The sequence below is a fragment of the Varanus komodoensis genome, unplaced genomic scaffold (assembly GCF_004798865.1).
Source record: "Varanus komodoensis strain SLA01 unplaced genomic scaffold, ASM479886v1 scaffold20_1, whole genome shotgun sequence".
In the NCBI taxonomy this organism is placed as follows: domain Eukaryota; kingdom Metazoa; phylum Chordata; class Lepidosauria; order Squamata; family Varanidae; genus Varanus; species Varanus komodoensis.
Window position 1 is genome coordinate 7,721,859 of NW_025335587.1, and position 21,247 is coordinate 7,743,105.

Sequence of the window (21,247 nt, forward strand, 5' to 3'; positions counted from 1 at the left end):
ACGTTCAGTCATAGCTTAATATTTTCCTGAGGATAACGTGATAGTGTATTCCTGCCTTACCAATAAGCTTACTTTTATTGGAAGAAACTAAGTTGTACTTATGGTTTAACACATCTTACCAGAAGGTAGAATCTCAGTGCAGTTGTAGTTGCTGCCTTTGCTTGTTGTTATTGTTATGTGACACAATGCAGATTTTAAATAGTTACTTCAGAAAGGAAGAGTAAGCAAATCAAGAAAAGAAATAAACCTTTCAGTCAATTAGGGAAAAATACACATGTACTAAACAGCTTATCGTACAAATCGGAAAGAGAAGGAGCTGTGACTTTCCCACAATCCCATTTTGGAAATGAGTTACCAGGGACACATATCTATGACCATAAAAATAAATCTTTTAAAGTACATTTCTACTTCTTGTTCATGACGAGAACAGTTTTGGATTGACTGTGTATTAAGAGCAGGATGTGTTTGGTAGGGCAGTGTAAAGAAGCTTGCACTTTGTTTCCTGCATGGTGTCTGGCTGTGATCTCTGCCTTTAGCTTCCAGTGTTCAAGGGGTTATAATGTCATCCATTTCAGCATTTAAAGTGTTTCATCCAAGTGTCAGGCAACTAGCATATATGCCTCTGTTTCTTCTTTGTGGTTGTCATGTCTACCCAGTCTCACTGACCTTCCAAGAACAGTGAAATGCTCTCCTCACTGTCATTGCTTCATTTTTGCATTGCAATATAACAGAGCTGCTGCATCCCTTGTGCATTTTATGACCCTTTAGCCCAAACAAATTTTGCAGGCTTTTTCACCATACATGTCACATGTGTGCGTGTGCATGTGTGTCTGTGTGATATTAAACTATGTCTGCCAAGCGAAACTGAAATTGGCGAAAATAATGAACAAACAGCAAGGTGACTGAACAATCTTTTGAAACATCAAGCTATACAGAAAATTATCAATCCACTGTGGAAAGTCAAGTTTTATCCTAAAGAACAGCAAATTTATTATGGCATGAGTTTTCATGGACTAGAGCCCATTTGTACAGGCGTCATCCCTTTTCAATTTGCAGTGGTTTCCTTTGAACTGTGCTGCATTAAGATGCAATATTCTGTGAAAATCTGCTATCCATATCACCTCGCCAGTGTGCTGTGGCAAAACAAACAGCACCTTACCCTACCACAGTGAACTCATCATCTTTTAACCCTGAGTCGCTGAAGAAAATCTGCTTTCCTCATCTTTTCTTGCTAGGAAAGCCATATATGGTTATCCTGGCTGCCTTGTGGCCCAGGCCAGCACCATTTCAGGGGGAAGGGAGTGGTGCCAGTTGCTGCTGAGTCACTGCTTGGCGTAAGTAAGTTTTGGAGCAAGTTAGTTTTAGGAAGAGATTCTATGCTCCAAAAGCTAAAGGGAGAAAACTTCAGCTAGGTGGGCTGTGATCATTTTGCATTACTGATGCTAGACCCCAAATGTGTTGCAGTGCTAGGGCTATGACAAGAGAATTGAAAGAATTAAGATTAAGATCCAGAGAATTGCCCCCTTCCCTACCACCGCAGCCAGTGTCACAAACTATAGAAGTGGATTTGTTTCTCTTCCATCTGCTTATTTCGCTACTCAATAGTGCACTGAGTATGTTCCATGCATTTTGAGTCTGCTGTGCATGGGTTGTGGAGGATCCATGTGTCAAATCACAAAAATCAATCCTATGCAAGGCTCCTAAGAGCATGGTAGTTACAAATGCTGGCTATATTATGTTCAGTACAGTGGTACCTTGGCTCATGAACTTAATCCATTCCACGACTCTGGTTGTGACCCAAATTGGTTGTGACCCAAGTCAAATTTCCCCGTAAGATTCAATGTAAATAAGGTTAATCTGTTCTGGCCCCTCCGAATGTGGTTGTGAGCCAATTTTTGGTCATGACCCAAGTCAAATTTCCCCTTAAGGTTCAATGTAAAAAAAGTTAATCTGTTCTGTAACTATTTTTTATAATCAGAAAAATGTGAAACAAAGTGACAAAGAACAACAAAGTGACACAGTACTGTACAGTGCAGTGGAGAACACTAACCTAGGTAGTGGGGGGAGGTTATTGTTTTGAGGGAAAGTCCCCCTCCATAAGGACACTGGGGAGATCTCTTTCAGGGGTTTCCTCTCTTCTTTGTCTCTTAGCTGCAGGGTCAATTTTGGTGAAAAATCTGTCTATAATCACTTGTTTTTTCCTGCACTGCATAACCCTTCGGAAATGAGAGACCACATTATCGTTCATCAGATTCAACACTCTGTTCGTTGCAGTTATGTTGGGGTGGTACTTCTCAAAGAAATCTTGGCACTCATTCACTTTTTCATAGTGGATTGTATCACATCACTGCTCACCTCCTCCCTGTCTTCCTCTTCCTCAGTGGAATCCTCCTCAGCAAGTGTCTTCTGCTGCTCACTCTGGAGTTCAGCAAGTTCTTCTGTCGTCAGCACCTCTATGTCTTCCCTGCACAAATGCAACTGCGATCGTGGCCATCTCCCCACTCGGGGGGGTGGGGGTGGGTGGGTGGGGAGATGGCTGCGATCTTGGTTGCCACCCAATGTGGAGAGTTTGCGACCCAAGTCAAAACGTTCATGAAATTTTTGTTCGTGATCTGATTTGGTTGTGAACCAAGGCATTTGTGAGCCGAGGCACCAGTGTATAAAATGCCTTGGCTATATAATAAGTTGCCTGCAGGTTTCTTGGATGGGTAAATTGGAAATGGACAACTTTTACCATCACTATTCAATTTAGAGCGATAATGATAGAATCATAGAATAGTAGAGTTGGAAGGAACCAAGACGGCCATTAGGTCCAGCACACCACTGGTGCAAGACACCAAGTTACATGATCCCATTCAGATGGCTGTCCAGTTTAATCTTGAATGGCTTTAGTGGGGGAGAGCCCATGACCTCCCTAGGCAACTGGTTCCACTGTTTTATTGTTCTGACACTTAGGGTTTTTTTCCTGATGATCTAGCCAAATCTGATTTGCTGCAACTTGAGTTCATTATTCTGTGTCCTGAACTCTGGGATGAGCAAGAAGAGATCTTGTTCTTCCACTTTTTGGCAGCCTTTCAGGTACTTGCAGTGCTGTCATATCCCCTCTCAGTCTTCTCTTCGCGAGACTGAACTTCCCAGTGCTCTCAGTCTTTCCTTGTAGGACTTTGTTTCCAGTCCCTGGACCATCCTTGATGCCATTCTCTGAACATGGAAAACATTGGAACTTTAATCTCCTAAGCAATTGGACAGCAACACACTAGATTCAAAATATACCTTAGCTTCATCCATACATCTTATACTTGTTGGCAGTGTGGAGCTAGACCAAGGAAAATTTGATATAATGACCTAACTGTACTTTTCCATTTACTTGTCTGTGACTCAGATACGGTAAAGATTAAGATGACTTCTTTCACTCTGGGGAATAGAGAGCTGTGCACAATTTTGTGCCTTATTTGTATGATATTTTTCATCGTATAATGCATCTTAGTGTTGTTTGGTTGATTTTTCCCTAAATTTTCAGAAATGCTTTCTACAATTCTGGACTGAATTCCTAATAGTTTTACTTCTTTTTCTTTTTTGCATTATTTTCTTTTTATTTAGTGTAGGTTCTTTCTTCCAAATTCTTCCTACACTGTTTCCAAAGAGAGAAGCAGCCTCCTTAAATCAGAAATGTACTTTTGTGCTTTTTCAATGCAGCTGCTCCTGTCCTGCTCTCAGTACCCCACACACATTTTGTTTGTTTAAAGCATCTCTACCCATCCAATTATCCCATCCAATACAAAAGTCTCAGGACAATCCAGACCTATGATTGCAAGGTAAGCCCAGATCTGGAATCCCAGCAGTTTAAAACTACTTTTTTTTTTTAAGGACAACTTTAGTGGTCAAATATATTGAAGGCAGCAGATGAAATACAACTGGTACAAAGGAAATGCAATAAACTACCATGAATATTCAGTGAAACACTCTAAAAACAGACAACAGAATTAATACCATAGACTATTGAAAAGCCGGTGAAACAGGTGGGCCTTCAGAGCCTTCCTGAAGACCTGCAAAGACTTTCCTCTGTTCTCAGCCTGGATAAATGATCCAGAAATGCTATCAGTGGTATCAGAAGTTGATGGGAGATGCTGGAGAAAAAACAGGAGTTTTACTGTTCCTTCCTATTCCCTAGCATAAATTACCTGCCTTCCTGAAACCAGGCCTAAACCCAGCTTGGAATGAACCCATATAATCAGCATTGCATAACATTACCTGGAGAAAGATGAGGAAGGGAGAAGGGTTAAGGACCCTATGGGAATGGGGCAGTATATAAAAATTAAAACGAATGAATAGGACACATGTTTTGATTTTTATGTGTTTAATCTCCATAACTTGATTATACAGACTTCTTACAGCTAGGGATGTTTCAGAAGTGGCTCTCTGGACGTAATGCTATTTCTGCATGGTATTACAATATTTAATAGTATAAAGCAAGGCATGGTGTGATAGTGCATGTAGCCATTCTTTGTGTCATGTTTGTGTTGTGAAGTTGTAATCTGCTCATAGCATATGTGCAATTTTTGCACCTTTTTTGTGTAGTTAATATGCTGACTACTATCTAGAATTGCTTGCTGTGTACAATATTGGTTAAGGAAGAAGTATCTCTTGAGATTCTTAGAATTCTTGGTACAGTGCCAGGTTGTAGTCTTAGCTTTGTGCAACATGTATGCAGAGTGCACCTGGAACTGATCAAATATTTCTACTAGGCCTCTTATCTTTTGTGGATAATGCATTGGGCCATATTTAAGATTAGCTTTTTTTTCTTACTGCCACTCTGAGTGCCTTGTAAGGAAGAGTGGGTTATAAATATATATAAAAAAGTCAAAGGCCTTGATTGCTTACATGGGAGGAATCTAAAACATTGCTAGAGAAAGCATCTAATTTGTGAAACTCTCTCATGTGATCCAGGGCACCTGATGTTCCCTTTGTGATGGAAGGAACAGGAGTTCAGTGTGCCTGTACCTACCATGACAGTAATGCTGCAAGTTTTTCTAACTGCTGGCAATGTACCTGCCTTCATATTACCCATGTAGAGCTTGCTTACTTTTAAAACTTATTCATAATAAGTGGCATAGCTCTCTCATAATAAGAGAGCCAGTGCAGTGTAGTGAGAGCCATTGTGGTGTAGTGCTTAAGAGCATGGGACTGGGACTCAGATGAACTGGGTTCTAGCCATGGAGCCAACTGGGTGACTTTGGGCCAGTCACAGACTCTCAGCCCAACCTACCTCACAGGGTGGTTGTTGTGGGGATAAGATGGCGGAGGAGATGTAAGCTGCCTTGAGCCCTTTGTAGGAAAAAGGCAGGATATGAACTGAAAAATAAATAAATAAATAAATAAATAAATAATACAACTTGTTATTGTGTTGCAACCCAGACGGGAGAACTGCCTTGTGCCAAAAGGCATTTGTTTTCCTTTCTTTTCCTCTAATGATCATGTGTGCTATTTATCGCTAAAATATGCTGTTTTGTCTACCAGTTATGACAGAACATGCTGCAGAAGGATTGGGAACTGGTGTTACTGGGTCATGTGTACATCAGTGATTAGGTAAAGTCTAACATGCTCTATCAAACAGGTTTATTAGACAAGGGGAAAGGGGCTTTTCCTTACACAAGTCTTATTTAGCAGGCAAAAAGGCAGAGCACAATACCTTGGCAACACAACTTTGTAATCATTTTCTGTGTCTCTCATGTCTTTGTTTGAAGAGTCTGGAATATTTATGCTATCCACTTCAGCATTTTCAAGTGACTTTTTCATGCCTCTTTTGCTCTGTCACCTTTGACCCACCGTGACCAGCAAAACAGATGCAAGGAATGCCTTCTATCAAAAACATTCTTCAGATAGTTAAGAAAGAGAGAAGAATAGTAACTTCTGGGCTGGTCTGAACCATTAGGAAGTGTGAAATGGCTACCTCAGGAAATTGATGCTGAATGTCTTGAAAAGACAACAAACATAATTATATAACTTACTTGTAAACGTTTGCATGTTTAGACCAAAAAAAGTTCTATTCCCAGCATTCCACAGCCAGCCATGATAGCTGGGGAATGCTGCAAGGTGTAGGAGGTATTTTTGCCCCTTCCTCTTATCTTTATTTACCCTTCTTGTATTTCTACTGCCAGGGAGGTAGAGAGCTGCTTGTTGGATTTTCTGGCATGGGACCAAAATAATCTTACTTGCTTTGATTTTTGAAAGGGGTGGGAGATGATTTGCTTTCCATCTCAGGCTTCAGAAATATCTTGGGCTGGCCCAGAATGTGAGATTCTGTTTCTTCTTCTGAATCATTAGAAATGGTCATGGCATCCGTCAATTGCCAACTGGTATTAAGTTTGAAAAATATTTCTACTAGGCCCTCTATGGGTAGAGTTTCTATGTATGGTGTCATTATCATATTGTTGTTAAATGCCATCAATTGCACTTATGGCAACCCTATGATTGAAAGCCCTCCAAAATATCCCATCCATGACAGACTTGCTCAGCTCTTGTAAACTCGAGGTGGTGGTTTCCTTTACGGAGTCAATCCATCCCATATTTGATCTTCCTTTTCTTCTTCTGCCTTTGACTTTCCCTATCATGATTATCTTCTCCAGGGAATCTTGCCTTCTCATGGTATGTCCAAAGTATGTTGTTTTTGCTTCTAGGGAAAGGTCTGGCCTGATTTGATCCTGTACCCTCTTGTTCCTCTTTTTGTCAGTTCATGGTATTAGCAAAGTTCTCTAGCACCATGTTTCAAATACATCAATTTTCTTTAGAATATGTTCTGTGTACAGGTTGACTAGATACACAGATAAAATATACCCCTGTCTGACTCCTCTGTCTGTGGAAAACCAGTTTGTTTTCACAGTCTGTTACTGTGATGATATTCTGTCATCACAGTAGCTTATTGACTATGGTACAGGTGATGCAGCAAGACAATGAAGTGTTGAGGCACCCCTATTTCTTTCAGGACCATCTTCTCCTGACTCACACAGTCAAAGGCTTTGCTGTAGTCTATTATGCATCTTCTTCTGGAATTTTTTGGAATGCTTCATTAGCCTATCTGTATTTGCCATATGCTTCTGAGTGCCTCTTCCTTTTTGGAATCCAGATTGAATGACAGACATTTCTCACTCCAAATAGGGTGATATTCTTAGTTGCAACACACTTAGCATCATATTGCTTGTGTGGGAAATTAGTCCTATGGCTGCTGCATCTCCTTTCTTGGGGGATGTTGAGATATTCAGCATTTGCAGTCTGTGGACCATTGTCATATTTTCCATTTTTCTTGACATGTTCTTGTTAGGATATGGACTGATTCTGCAGCTTGGAATATCTCTGTTGGTATCCTATTTACTCTAAGAGCTTTATTCCGTCTAAGTGCTCTCAGAGCAGCTTTCACTTTCTTTCTAATATTGGAGTCTCTTCCCCATAGGATTCCCCTTTGAAGGAGACTGTCATGCTTTTATCTCTTCTGTTTAGTCTCTGTTTTGGCTATATTTTCCACCTTCTCTTTATTTTCATTCAGTGAGATAGTATGTTCCCCCATTGATCTCTCAGAACTTCTAATTTAAGTTTGACTTTCCATTCTTGGATCTTCTGGCAGGGGTCTCTTTTCCCCCCTCTTTTGGTATTCTTTTCTGTTGTTGCACTGACCATTGCAATAGTTCTTTTAGTCTCGATGCAATAATTACTGAAATGTTGCATCCAATATTCTGATCCTATTTCTGTCACCTTTAGCTTTTGATTCTCGCCTATCCTTGGCAAATCTGAATGCATTTTCTGTCATCCATCTAGACCTTTTCTTTCTTTTTCCTACAGGAACTGTCTTTTGGCATTCTTCCCTGATAATGTCTCTGGTTTCAGTCCACAGTTCTTCTGGCTTCCAGTCAAGTATATTGAGTAATGCAAATCTGCTCTTTATATGGACTTTAAATTCCCCGGGGATGTTACTAAGTTAAATTTTGGCACTGGTTTTCTTTTGGCAATATTTTTTAGCTTGACTCTGATTTTTGATATCAAGCATTCATGGTCATTACCACAATCCACTTCTGGCCTTGTTTTGGCAGTGAGAATACAGTTTCTCTACCTAGTCCTTTCAGTTTTGTTGCCTGTTTGATTTCTGTATTGCCCATCTGTTAATGTCCATGTACACAGTTGTTTGAGCATTTGCTGTGTGTGTGTGTGTAATAAACATATTTGTGACTCAGCAGGATGTCTTGTTTTAGTGTGTTACCAATTTTCTCTTGAACACATGCATTAAAGTTTTCATTTACTTCTTCAGTATCTGTTTTGGATAAGGGTTATGTTGATAGGTTTTCCACAAATCCTGACTGATAGAATTTTTCTTTATAGCCCCTTATTGTCTATGCTATATCTTTCCTTAGTATTAGAGCCACTCTATTTTTCTGTCATTTCTGATGTAAAACATTTTGTGTTTGTCTGACTGAAAATGTCCCCTTCCAGTCCACTTTAGGTCACTCACAGTGAGTTCTGAGATGGCTTGCTGTTCCATTTCCCACTTTATGGTTTCCAGTGTGTCCTGATTCATACTCCTCACATTCCTTGTTCCAGTCATATGAGTTGTGCAGCATTGGACTTTCCTTTCACATCTGTAAATATCAGCTGTCAGACTTCCTTTTGGCTTCACTAGTGACAGAGCTATTTGTGCTTTTCCTTTGCTCTTCCCCAGCAGCTTGTTGAGGATGGAAGCATCCTCATCTCTTAGAATCATAGAATAGTAGAGTTGGAAGAGGCCATGAAGCCCTTTGGGTGCAACCCCCTGGTGTTGCAGGACACCAGTTTACACCATCCCACTGAGATGATTGTCCAGTTTCATTTTTAATGTCTCTAGTGTGGAAGAACCCATGACCTCTCTAGGCAACTGGTTCCACTGTCGTATTATTCTGATAGTGAGGGAACTTTTCCTGATATCTAGCTGGAAGATGGGTTATTGCAACTTGAATTGATTATTCCATGTCCTACAGTCTGGTATTAGTGAGAAGAGATATTTGTGACAGCCTGTGAGGTTCTTATAGAGGGATATCTTGTTGCCCCTCATTCTTGTTTCATTTTGGATTGTTTCATTTAAGGATTTTCAAAGTAAGAAGTTTCAGAAGCTGTTACAATTGCCTTCTTCTGCACAGTACCAATTTAGCTTGAGTGTCACTGGTATTATCTGCAAAAGATCTTCCAGCAATGTCTCTTTCAATTGCTGCTGCTGCTGCCCGGTAGCTGCCCTTCAAGAGTTTCTCTGCTCTCTTCATCATTAGAGAGATCCATTCTCTTCTGCTGATGTGACCTTTGCTTCCAAAGAGGGTGGATGTCTCCTGCTCTGATATCTCTGTTTTGGCTATTCTGCCTTGGGTGACCCTGCTAGTGAGGCAGACTGACTGCTGGGTGGCATTACTCTCAGCTTTTCTGACACTCTCAAACCTCTTCACCCCATTAAGGTGTGCATACAAAAGGTAGATTATCATATTAGATGGATGTTTTTCTCATAACTGGTGGTAGTTGTGGCTGTTGTTGTTTTGTATGTACTGGAGGAAAAGCTAAATTTTGGCAATTCTGTATTTTGGTTTGGATATATTTATAAATTATTGCCCCTTGCAGATATGTTTCACATAATACCATTTACTATCCTTCTCTCACCTTTATTTATAGTCCCTATTAATTATTTGGCTGGATTGTGTTTTGATTCTGCTTCCTTCTAGGGAGCTAACTTAGTTGACAATCAGGTAGTTCTTAGACGATAGTTATATTGAATGTTGTGTATAAAGGGTTCCTTCATCCAGGGTTTTTTCTTTTTTCTTTTTGGCTGTTCCCATGCTGATAGTACTATTTCTCCCCAAATATGTGCATTATGTGCACAAATATGTGCATTGTGGCCACTACAATGCTAAATGAATTTACTTGGAAGTCCATTTGATTTTAACAGAATTCACTCTTAATTAAGCATCTTTAATATGAGAACAACCATTCTGAGGTCACTTTGTAAATGCTGAGACAGCCATGCTGAAAAAATAGAAAGGAGGAAGTTGTATAGAGAAAGTCCCATGTGGGGAACAATAGCGCAAGATTATTGTAATTGTTCATCCTATTTGTCCTATTTGTGGTGAGTGGGGAGTTAGTGGCAGAGTATTTATTTGTTTGTATTTATTTACGACATTTTCATTCCATATTTTCCTTCTTTCAAGGAACCCAAGGCAGTTTACAAAGGCCCTGTCCCCCTCGATGGGCACAGATTCACCCAGTGAGCATCATGGCTGAGTGAGGACTGGAATCCTGTCTCCTGAGTCTCAGCCCAACTCTCAAGCCAGCACACCATACCAGCTCCCATTCTTTGTTGATATTTAATTTATATCCTGCCTTTGCACTAAAAATGGGGATGAAGGCAGCCGATAATAGCGTAGTACACATAACATGTAACACAATCTAAACATCAACATTTCAATCCACATTGGTTAAAGGCAATACCTGTTCAAAAGAAATAAATAGGACACACTAGTTAAAACCTCTTTCAGCCAAGGAAACCATGGAACAACCAAATGCCCTGAATAAATATATCTTTGTTGGCTGGTAAAAGGACAATAAAGATGAGAGCTCATTGTGCTTGAGAAGGCTCTGTCATGGCAGATGTGCATCTCATGGTGATGGGATTTTGAGAAGGGCCTTTTGCACAGATACTAACAACTAGGATGGTTCATAAGGGAAAATGGTATTTAAAATAAAGTTGTATAGGGTTTCATGGAGCCTTGCTAATGTTTTCATTTGAGACCACAAACCGACTAGTAGCCATTGAAGTGACACAGGCATTGCCTGTCCCATATAACCAGACCTGGTCAACAATCTGGCTGCAGGTTTCTGGACTAGCTGAAGTTTCCCAGCCCTTTTTGTGAGATGCATTGCAGACATACAGATACACTGAAACTAAGACAAGTTTTGCCATGGTCAAATCCAACTTCACCAGGAACAGGCAGAGTTGGCACAGTAACTTCAGGAGTCCAAACATACTCATGGCTACTGCGAAAAACAGGCATCCTGGGTGGGGGCTAAATCTGCCTGTATAGTCAAATGGTGAAACTGAGTCAAGGGACATGAAAACCCATCTGGCACAGTTTGGCTACCTATTCCCTGTTTGGTGTTTTGACTAACCAGGAACATTGCTTTCTTGCCTAGATTAAGTTTCACTTTATTCCCTGTCATCATCATCATCATCATCATCATCATTATTATTATTATTATTATTATTATATTTCTATGCTGCCCCTTGCCGAAGCCTCGAGGCGGCTTACAACACAATAAAATACATTGAAATACAATACATTGAAATACAGTAGAACATAATAAATTACCATTAAATACAAAAATACAAAAAATACACTGACTTTCAAACATAATAATATAAAATTAAAAATAACAGTATAAAATAAGTAAATAAATAGTATAGGAGGAGAAAAGAGAAGGAAGAAGAAGTTGCCCTGGCCAAATCATATATTTTAACAATTAAAACAATGATTAAATAAAAAGGTCTTTACTTGGTGCCGAAAAACCAGTAACGACGGTGCTGGGCGGACCTCTTTGGGGAGTGAATTCCATAGGTTGGGCGCCACCGCAGAGAAAGCCCTCCTCCGAGTACTTACTCTCCTAATTTCTTTCATGGAGGGTTCCCGGAGAAGGGACTCTCCCGCAGATCTCAAGGGGCGGTCGGGCATATACGGACGTAAGCGCTCGTTCAGGTAGCCAGGACCCAAGCCATTTAGGGCTTTATAGGTCATAATCAACACCTTGAATTGGGCCCGGGCTTCAATGGGAAGCCAGTGAAGCTGACGGAGGACTGGAGTCATGTGAGCATAACGCCCTGTCCCCGTCAGCAACCTGGCAGCTCTACTTTGCACCAATTGAAGTGTTCGGACCATCTTCAGGGGAAGCCCCACGTAAAGCGCGTTACAGAAGTCTAGGTGGGAAGTCACCAGCGCGTGTGTCACCGTCGCCAGGCAGTCGTACTCCAGGTAGGGGCGCAGCTGATTAATCAGCCGAAGCTGAAGGAAGGCGCTCCTCGCCACTGCTGTCACCTGAGCTTCCAAAGAAAGCTCCGGGTCAAGGAGTACTCCTAAGCTGTGGACCTTGTCCCTAAGAGGAAGTGTTGCACCATTCAGGACCAGGTCAAATCCACCCTCTCCGAAGCCCGATCCGCCAACCAACAGGACCTCCGTCTTGTCTGGATTGAGTTTCAGTTTATTGGCCCTCATCCATTCCATTACCTCGGCCAAGCACCGGTTCAGCACATGGTCATCCAGACCATCACTGTAATCAGAAATGACTTAGAACTGGAATAGCTTGCATGGGGGCAAGATGGAACTCTGATTGAAACCATTGGCCAGTGGCCGTAACATTAGGAATCCATCAGTATCACCTTCTGAAATTACCCCTCCAAGAAGAACCAAACCTACAGTATAGTGGCGTCTTCCAAATGTATCTCAGGCAGAAGGCAGAAAAGTCTATACTAAGAGGTCCAGCAAAACCAACATGGTTACCTCCCCTGTGTCAAGTTAGGAAGTAAGAAGGTTAGAAGATTTGCTTCTGCTTGCCAGTGATACTCCCTCCTTATCCAAGGTAGCTTGATAAGACTGACCAGTTTCATTTAAGCAAACTTAAGGGATGTCAGCACCATTGAAGTAAATAGACTAGAGAAAAATTAACAAATAAGCTTGGAAAACAGAGATAAAAATGGCTGGAAATGCCATTGCCATTATCAAAACTTTAGGAGCAATAGGAATTTTTCCTCAGCTCTTCTGTTCCTTGGAGGTTTATAAGAGAGAAGGTAAGCATTTTCCAGGCATGGTTTAAGTACAATACATATTGTCGAACTGTAGGAAGCTAAGCCTAGTAACAGACAGACAAAAGGTATGGGCAGAAATTGACACAACACTAATCAGCTATGAGATACAGAGAGCTGTAATAAATGAATTAGTAAAACTGAAGACTTTAAAACTCTGTGTTACCTGCAGATATTAGGCAAGTATCTGGGGATCTTTACTTTTACATTAAATCATGACTTAAACAGTTTAAGAAGAAATGTATATGCAAAACAAGAATGCTTTGAATAGATAAATCACTTAAAAAGCCTTTTTTGAACATTTGGGTATAAAGGTTGGGAAATATAGGAAAGCTGAACTGTTTTCATCTATCCTGGTGGTGATCTTCAGGTATGTCTGACATCTGGTAAATAGGTTACTCATGGCATGGCTAGATTAAAAGCAGAAAATGATCTTGGGCCACGGTTCAAGGGTACACTGAAAAAGCTTAAATAACAATTATATTTTTTTCTTGTGCATGATGCTTTTCTTCTTTCTTCTGGAATCAGTGGGAAAGGGGGTAGCAGACTTAAATCTAGTGGCATTAGCTGAGGAAACTCAGATCTTCTATGCATTTCCATGTGACCTCCTTGAAACTTCACTAAAGCCTCTGTGCCTCAGTTTTAGTGTTTGTTGTGCTCTTATTGCCTGATTACAACCTCTGTCATATGACATGATGACAAGAGCTTGGCAACAGAGGCTACAGTGAGAAGTCTCCAAAGCAAAAGAGACGCCATTACAGGTGAGTATAGGCCAGGGCCAGGTTTGTAGGAGCTGAGGCAGGTTGTCACGGAGAGGGTACTTTGGAGGATATCCATTCCAGTTACCTAAAGTGAGAGATGACTTAATGTCACATAATGGCATAACAACATAGGGACCCAGATGGGGAATGACTTCTAAGTCCTTCGTCTTTGTGGAGAAAATAATGCAGGGTTTTCTTAAGTTCTTTTCCATGGTGGATGGCTTTTTCCTCTTTTTTCATCACTATTCCTTTTAGACTTTATGACATAAAGAACTATGTATGTGCGTGCATGTACTGTACATGTACATATAAGTGCAGTGTGTGTATGTATGTGTCTGTGTAAAGTGTAGGGTATATGTGTGTGTACATGTCTCTAAAACAGCGTTTGGAAACTTAAAACCCTCCAGGTGATGTTGGACTAGAACTCACTAAAGCTGTAGCCAGCATAGCTAATAGTAAGGAATAATGGGGATTGTAGTCCACGAGTTGCCCACCCCTGCTACAATGAGTGTGTGCATGCGCGTGTGTGTGTACATGCTGTGTATTAGGTGAGTGTGTGTTGGTCCTGCAAAAATAAACATGCCATGACAGCTGCACCACAGAGTGGCAGGTCTGTGGAATAGATTCTCATCCATCATTTTTCATCAGAGTAGGTCTAGTGTATTTTACTGTTGCCATATGTATATAACTCATCTTCCCATATATATATATATATATATATATATATATATATATGGGAAGATGAATTGAGAGCAGGTTTGTGTAGGTGTGGTTTTATTTTTGATCCACATTCAAGCATTCCACTTATTCTAAAGTCTCAGATCAGCAAAAATTCCTTACTGCTCAGTTAAGGGACTGAAAAGTGTTCCTTTTTGGAGAATCAGGTCTGACGTAGTACCTGCTAGGACATTTTTAAAAAATCTGCTGGGTCTATTTGGGAAAGCTCAGTGACTAGTCTTCTAAGAAGCCAGGTCAAAGTGCAGCTGTGGTGCTTTGCTGAGCAGAGCGTTGTACTGTGCTGTGGTAGGTTTTCCAGCTGTTCAACTGCTTTGGTGTTGATTGCTGCCTTGGCAACAGCTGTCCTGATGAGGTTTTGTTTTTGAATTGCAATGTAGTGGGTGGAATCTGGCAAAGTAGGAGAAGACTGGGAGAAGGAAGCCCAGAAGTGCCCAGGAAAAACAGCTAAAATGTCTTTGCCTGGGGCTATGGAGGGTGAGTTACATGATATGAATTGCTGCATTGAAGCCTTTTTTAGGACCTTCCCACGGGATTTCAGTGCACTCGTTAACTGCGTGGGGTAGCACAAATAGAGCAGTGGATTATAATTAGCACTGAATATATGGAGGTTATTGTCCTAGTGTGGTAGCACATCACAGACCCTGATGCATTTGTGTGCAGTAATCCAGGATGACAAATCACTTTCAAGACAAGGATGAATCACTCAGATACTCTTAAAGGCATACATTTTAGGGTCATTTTTATAGTGGCTTTTGAAGACATTTAATAGTGGGATAGTGAAATCAATACCCTTCACCTGCTTGTTTTTCTCTTTACTGAATAGTTGGATTTGTTTATGGTTATATGATTAATATTCATCAAAGATCTGTTCTGTTTGACTCTAAACAGCAAGAGAAGCATACTGTTGACAAGAATTAACCTTCAGTCCTGTCCTGCTCGCTATCAGTGAACATAGTCTTGACTAATTTGGCAGTTCCAGTCTCCTTAGGCATGGCCTTGATGAAAGGAAACCAAATAAGGGTGCAATCCTATGTATGTTTAGATAGAAAAAAGGTATACAGCTTCCAGCTTGTCCCCAGGAGTCATGGGCCTTTTATTTCTCTAAACATGCATAGGATTGCATGTCAGGCTGCTCAAATGATCTTCAACAGTTCTTATTAGGGATTTGTTGACTATTTCATCTCAACCCAAATGTCATTTTCCTGAAGCTAATGTTTCTTTCTGGAGGTTAATTGCAGAGTCCCCTGATTATTCTGAAGGAATTTTATGTATTTATTTAGCATATACTCCTTTATGGATCACTGCCTTGTCGTGGCAAAGGGGCTTGTGTAGCTCAGTGAAGCTATGAGCTATGCCGTGCAGGGCCACCCAAGATGGACAGGTCATAGCAGAGAGCTCTGACAAAATGTGATCCACTGGAGAAGGAAATGGCAACCCACTCCAGGATCTTTGCCATGAAAACCCCATGGACAGTACCAAAAGGCAAAGAGATAACATGCCAGAAGATGAGCCCCTCAGGTCAGAAGGTGTCCAGTATGCTACTGGGGAAGAGCGGAGGGCTAGTACTAGTAGCGCCAGAAAGAATTAGGCAACTGGGTCAAAGCTGAAAGGACACTCAGTTGCAGATGTATCTGGTGGTGAAAGGAGAGTCCAGTGCTGTAAAGATCTATACTCCATAGGACCCTGGAATGTAAGATCCATGAATCAAGGCAAGCTGGATGTGGACAAACAAGAGATGACAAGACTGAACATCGACATCTTAGGAATCAGTGGACTAAAATGGACAGGAATGGGTGAATTTAATTCAGATGACCATCAGGTATTCTACTGCAGGCAAGGATCCCTCAGAAGAAATGGAGTAGCCTTCATAGTCAATAAAAGAGTAGGAAAAGCAGTTACGGGATACAATCTCCAAAATGACAGAATGACCTCAGTTTGAATCCAAGGCAAACCATTCAACATCACAGTAGTGCAAGTCTATGCCCCAACCACTGGTGCTGAAGAGGCTGAAGTTGACTGGTTCTATGAAGGCCTACAACACCTTCTAGAATTAACACCAAAAAATGATGTCCTTATCATCATGGGGGATTGGAATGCTAAAGTAAGAAGCCAAAAGATAAACAGATTAACAGGCAAGTTTGGCCTTGGAGTACAAAATGAAGCAGGGCACAGGCTGGTAGAATTTTGTCAAGAGAATATGATGCCAATAGCAAACACTCCTTTCCAACAACCCAAGAGACAACTCTACACATGGACATCACCAGACGTTCAACACAGAAATCAGATTGACTATGTGCTCTGCAGCTAAAGATGGAGAAGCTCCATACAGTCAGTAAAAACTAGACCAGGAGCTGACTGTGGCTCAGATCATGAGCTTCTTGTCGCAAAATTTAGGCTTAAATTGAAGAAAGCAGGGAAAAGCACTAGGCCACTCAGGTATGACCTAAATCATATCCCTGATGAATATACAGTAGAGGTGACAAACAGATTTAAGGATTTAGATCTGATAGACCTGAAGTGCCTGAAGAACCACGGATGGAGTGCCTGAAGAACCACGGACGGAAGTTCGTAACATTGTACAAGAGGCAGCAACTAAAACCATCCCAAAGAAAAAGAAATGCAAGAAAGCAAAATGGCTGTCTGAGGAAGCTTTACAAGTAGCTGAGGAAAGAAGGGAAGCGAAAGGCAAGGGAGAAAGAGAAAGATACCCCCAACTGAATGCAGAATTCCAGAGAATAGCTAGAAGAGATAAGAATGCCTTCTTAAACGAACAGTGCAAAGAAATAGAAGAAAACAATAGAATAGGGAGGACCAGAGATCTCTTCAAGAAAATTGGAGATATGAAGGGAACATTTCATGCAAAGATGGGCACAATAAAGGACCAAAATGGCAGGGACCTAACAGGCAAAAGAGATTAAGAAGAGGTGGCATGATTACACAGAAGAACTATACAAGAAAAAGCTTATCATCCCTGAAATCCACGATGGGGTGCTCACTGAACTCGAGCCAGACATCCTGGAATGTGAAGTCAAATGGGCCTTAGGAAGTCTGAGCAACAACAAAGTTAGTGCAGGTGACAGTATTCCAGCTGAGCTATTCAAAATCTTAAAAGACGATGCTGTAAAAGTGCTACACTCAGTATGCCAGCAAATTTGGAAAACTCAGCAGTGGCCACAGGATTGGAAAAGGTCAGTTTACATTCCGATCCCAAAGAAGGGCAATGCCAAAGAATGTTCAAACTACTGCACCATTGCACTCATTTCACATGCTAGCAAAGTGATGCTCAAAATCCTACAAGCTAGGCTTCAGCAGTATGTGGACCGAGAACTACCAGAAGTACAGGCAGGATTTCAAAGAGGCAGAGGAACTAGAGATCAAATTGCCAACATAGGCTGGATCATGGAGAAAGCTAGGGAGTTCCAGAAAAACATCTACTTCTGCTTCATTGACTATGCTAAAGCCTTTGATTGTGTGGATCACAACAAATTGTGGCAAGTTCTTAAAGAGATGGGAGTACCAGGCCATCTTATTTGTCTCTTGAGAAACCTATATGCGGGTCAAGAAGCAACAGTGAGAACTGGACATGGAACCACTGATTTGTTCAAAATTGAGAAAGGAGTTCTGGAAGGCTGTATACTGTCGCCCTGCCTATTTAACTTATATGCAGAGCACATCATGAGAAAGGCGGGGCTAGATGAATCACCAGCTGGAATTAAGATTGCTGGTAGAAATATCAGCAACCTCAGATATGCAGATGATACCACTCTCATGGCAGAAAGTGAAGAGGAACTAAAGGGCCCCTTGATGCAGGTGAAGGAGGAGAATGCAAAAATTGGCTTGAATCTCAACATTAAGAAAACTAAGATCATGGCATCCGGTCCTCTCACTTCCTGGCAAACAGATGGGGAAGAAATGGAGGTAGTGACAGATTTTATTTTCCTGGGCTCCAAGATCACCGCAGATAGGGACTACAGTCAAGAAATTAAAAGATGCTTGTTCCTGGGGAGGAAAGCTATGGCAAATCTGGACAGCATACTAAAAAGCAGAGACATCATCCTGCCATCAAAAGTGCGTATAGTCAAGGCTATGGTTTTCCCAGTTGCAATGTATGGCTGTGAAAGTTGGACCATAAGGAAGGCTGAGCGCCGAAGAATTGAGGCCTTTGAATTGTGGTGCTGGAGGAGACTCCTGTGAGCCCCATGGACCGCAAGGCGATCAAACCGGTCAGTCCTAGAGAAGATCAACCCTGACTGCTCTTTAGAAGACCAGATCCTGAAGATGAAACTCCAATACTTTGGCCACCTAATGAGAAGGAAGGACTCCCTGGAGAAGAGTCTAATGCTGGGAACAATAGATGGCAAAAGAAGAAGGGGACGGCAGAGGATGAGGTGGCTAAATGGAGTCACTGAAGCAGTTGGTATGAGCTTGAGTGGACTCCAGGGATGGTGGAGGACAGGAAGGCCTGGAGGAATGTTGTCCATGGGGTTGCGATGGTTCGGACACGACTTCGCGACTAACAACAACAATAACATATAGCATATGGCATATATTGCCGGGGAGTCTTCAACATATTACACACAGTAGATGTTTTGTCACCTGCAATTGCTAGTCTGATAGTGTGCCGGTGCATCACGGGGACGAACTAATTTAGCACCCGTTGGCTGGTGACGTTCTTGTTAAGTCAGATCATCCGGGACTTTTTCCCACCAATCCTCCGCTGAGCATGGCCAGGCAGATCCAGTGGCAGTGCTTGCTTTCATTGTGAACAAAGCCAGCAGGTTTCCCACTGTGGAATGGTTGTCTCTATTTACGTATCTACTTGCATATGATAGGCTTTTCAACTGCTAGGTGGGCAGGAGCTGGGGTGGACCATGGGAGCTCACTTCATCCTGTGAGGCTGGCCTCGAACCGCTGGAGTGCTGACCATTTCAGTTCCAGCATCATTAAGCTGCTGCGCCACCACATCACCCAGAGCAATTATAGCTGCATAGCAATGGGAATGTATATTGCTGCTGCTGTTATCCTGGCAGTGCCATGGTGGATCACAAAATAAAGCAGGTTTATTTCTGACTGTACTTGAAATGAAAATGCAGATGATTAAAGACAAAAGCACTGTTTGGTGTGATTATTGCAAAATGGATGGGATGTGAAGTCTTAGGAAAGCGGTAGTAATTCTGTACACAGTTTGTCATTATCCTATGATGGTTGCAAGTACAGCTCATAAAAACATCCTTGGGAAAACTATTGCTTTTCTTGTTAGCACCACATGTTGAAAAAGAAGCCATGAACCAGGGCCAAATAATCCTGCATATGTTCTGTTAATATATGAATGGCTCAGGCACATGTTGAGCACTTTATATTGGGAAGGGGGTCAAACTGATGTTTGTCTTAGATAATTGCATATGATTTTAATTTGTTTTAAAATTTACAATGGGCTAAAATTGTGTTTTTTATATTTTCTTCTTCAAAAAAAATGCCAGAATTTGCGAGAGTCTTGCTGGGAAAAGGCTGAGTACTTCTTTGATCTGCCGGATTTCTTGTCGTGGAAAGCAACAGGTGCCACTGTGAGGTATGTAAATATTACTGCATGTTTTGTTTTTCACCATATCTTTTCTTGTGCTAGTTTTTGCCTTAATTCATTCTGACTGCATGTAATGTATGTACATCTGTATATGATTTAGGCTACTTGGGAACATCTTGAACCTATCTTGTGTTGCCATGGTGCATTCCTGAACAAAATGATTCTTGTAAGCACTTTAATTCTTAGTTCGTTGCCATAACTGTTGGCTCCTTAGTCTTATACTCCATTTGTAGAATCTGAGCCAAGTCAATGCCAGTTTTGCTCTTGGAAAAGGACTTGAGGTATATAGAGAGAAAAAAGCAAACTTCTCTTTCTAATTTAGCTAAAATTGTGAAGATCCTAGAGAGAGTCTTTGGGATTCAAAGCATTACTTTTGGCATGCTCAAGGCCTTAGGAATGGGAGTTGTAGTTTTTTTTTTCCTTTCAAGTAGTGGACAAACTGCTTGTGAAACTTTTCCATTACAAAAGAGGTTTCCCATGAGGTGTGAGGGGTTATGATTTAAACACAAACCAGGACTTCCTTGTAAGAAATAGTTCTTTGTATCCAGGGTATTATCTTGTGAAAAATGTCCTAGTAAGGCCTGGTGGCAGCACCAGGCATATAAGAGTAAATGCCAGAGCCTGCATAAAGTTATTCTAGGAACTGGCATTCTGAAGAGAAATGTTGAACGACATGGCTTCAACCATTGCCTTCTTTATTTTACCAGAATGTGTCTTTAACCCACTGCAGGGCTCAGAGCCATCCTAGGGAAATGGAGATGGTAGCAGCTCCTTAGAGCATCACTTCTTAGGTACTCGAGGAAGGGACATGTGAAAAACCCGCTGTGAAAGAACGTCACGACACACTGGGTAACTCTGAAAAAGAGACAAAAAGCCAATCAAAGAAGGAAAAGGATTGCAAAGTTTGCAACAATAGGAGAAGAGTGCTGGTTGTGGGTGATTCCCTCTTGTGCAGAATGGAAAAATATGTATGTCGTGATGACCCAGAGAATCGCCAAGTTTGCTGTCTCCCTGGCGCCAAGGTTAAAGATATAACCAGGAAGTTAACACAACTCGTACAACCCACTGACAAATACCCCTTTCTTCTCTTCCACGTGGAAACTAAAGACACTGCCATGAGAAGTTTTGCTGATATAACTTCAGGCTTTGAAGCTCTAGGGAGGAAAATAAAAAACACTGGGGCCCAGATAGTCTTCTCCTTAATCCTACCACTATGTGTTAAGGAAAGAAAAATCCTTCAAGTGACTGACTGGCTACCATGGTGAGGCCATAAAGAGAGATTTGGATTCTGGGACCACAAGCTAAGCTTCCTGGAAG

The 21,247-nt window shown here is 41.3% G+C and overlaps 1 protein-coding gene across 4 annotated transcripts in view; it reads left to right on the forward strand.

Moving 5' to 3' along the window:
• FGGY (FGGY carbohydrate kinase domain containing) overlaps nt 1-21,247 on the forward strand; it is a 211,476-nt gene that overhangs the window by 32,319 nt on the left and 157,910 nt on the right. For all 4 annotated transcript variants that reach the window (XM_044430203.1, XM_044430206.1, XM_044430204.1 and 1 more), the window contains one exon: nt 19,830-19,918. In XM_044430203.1, the coding sequence (XP_044286138.1) occupies nt 19,830-19,918 (89 nt within the window). The remainder of the gene's footprint in view (nt 1-19,829; nt 19,919-21,247) is intronic.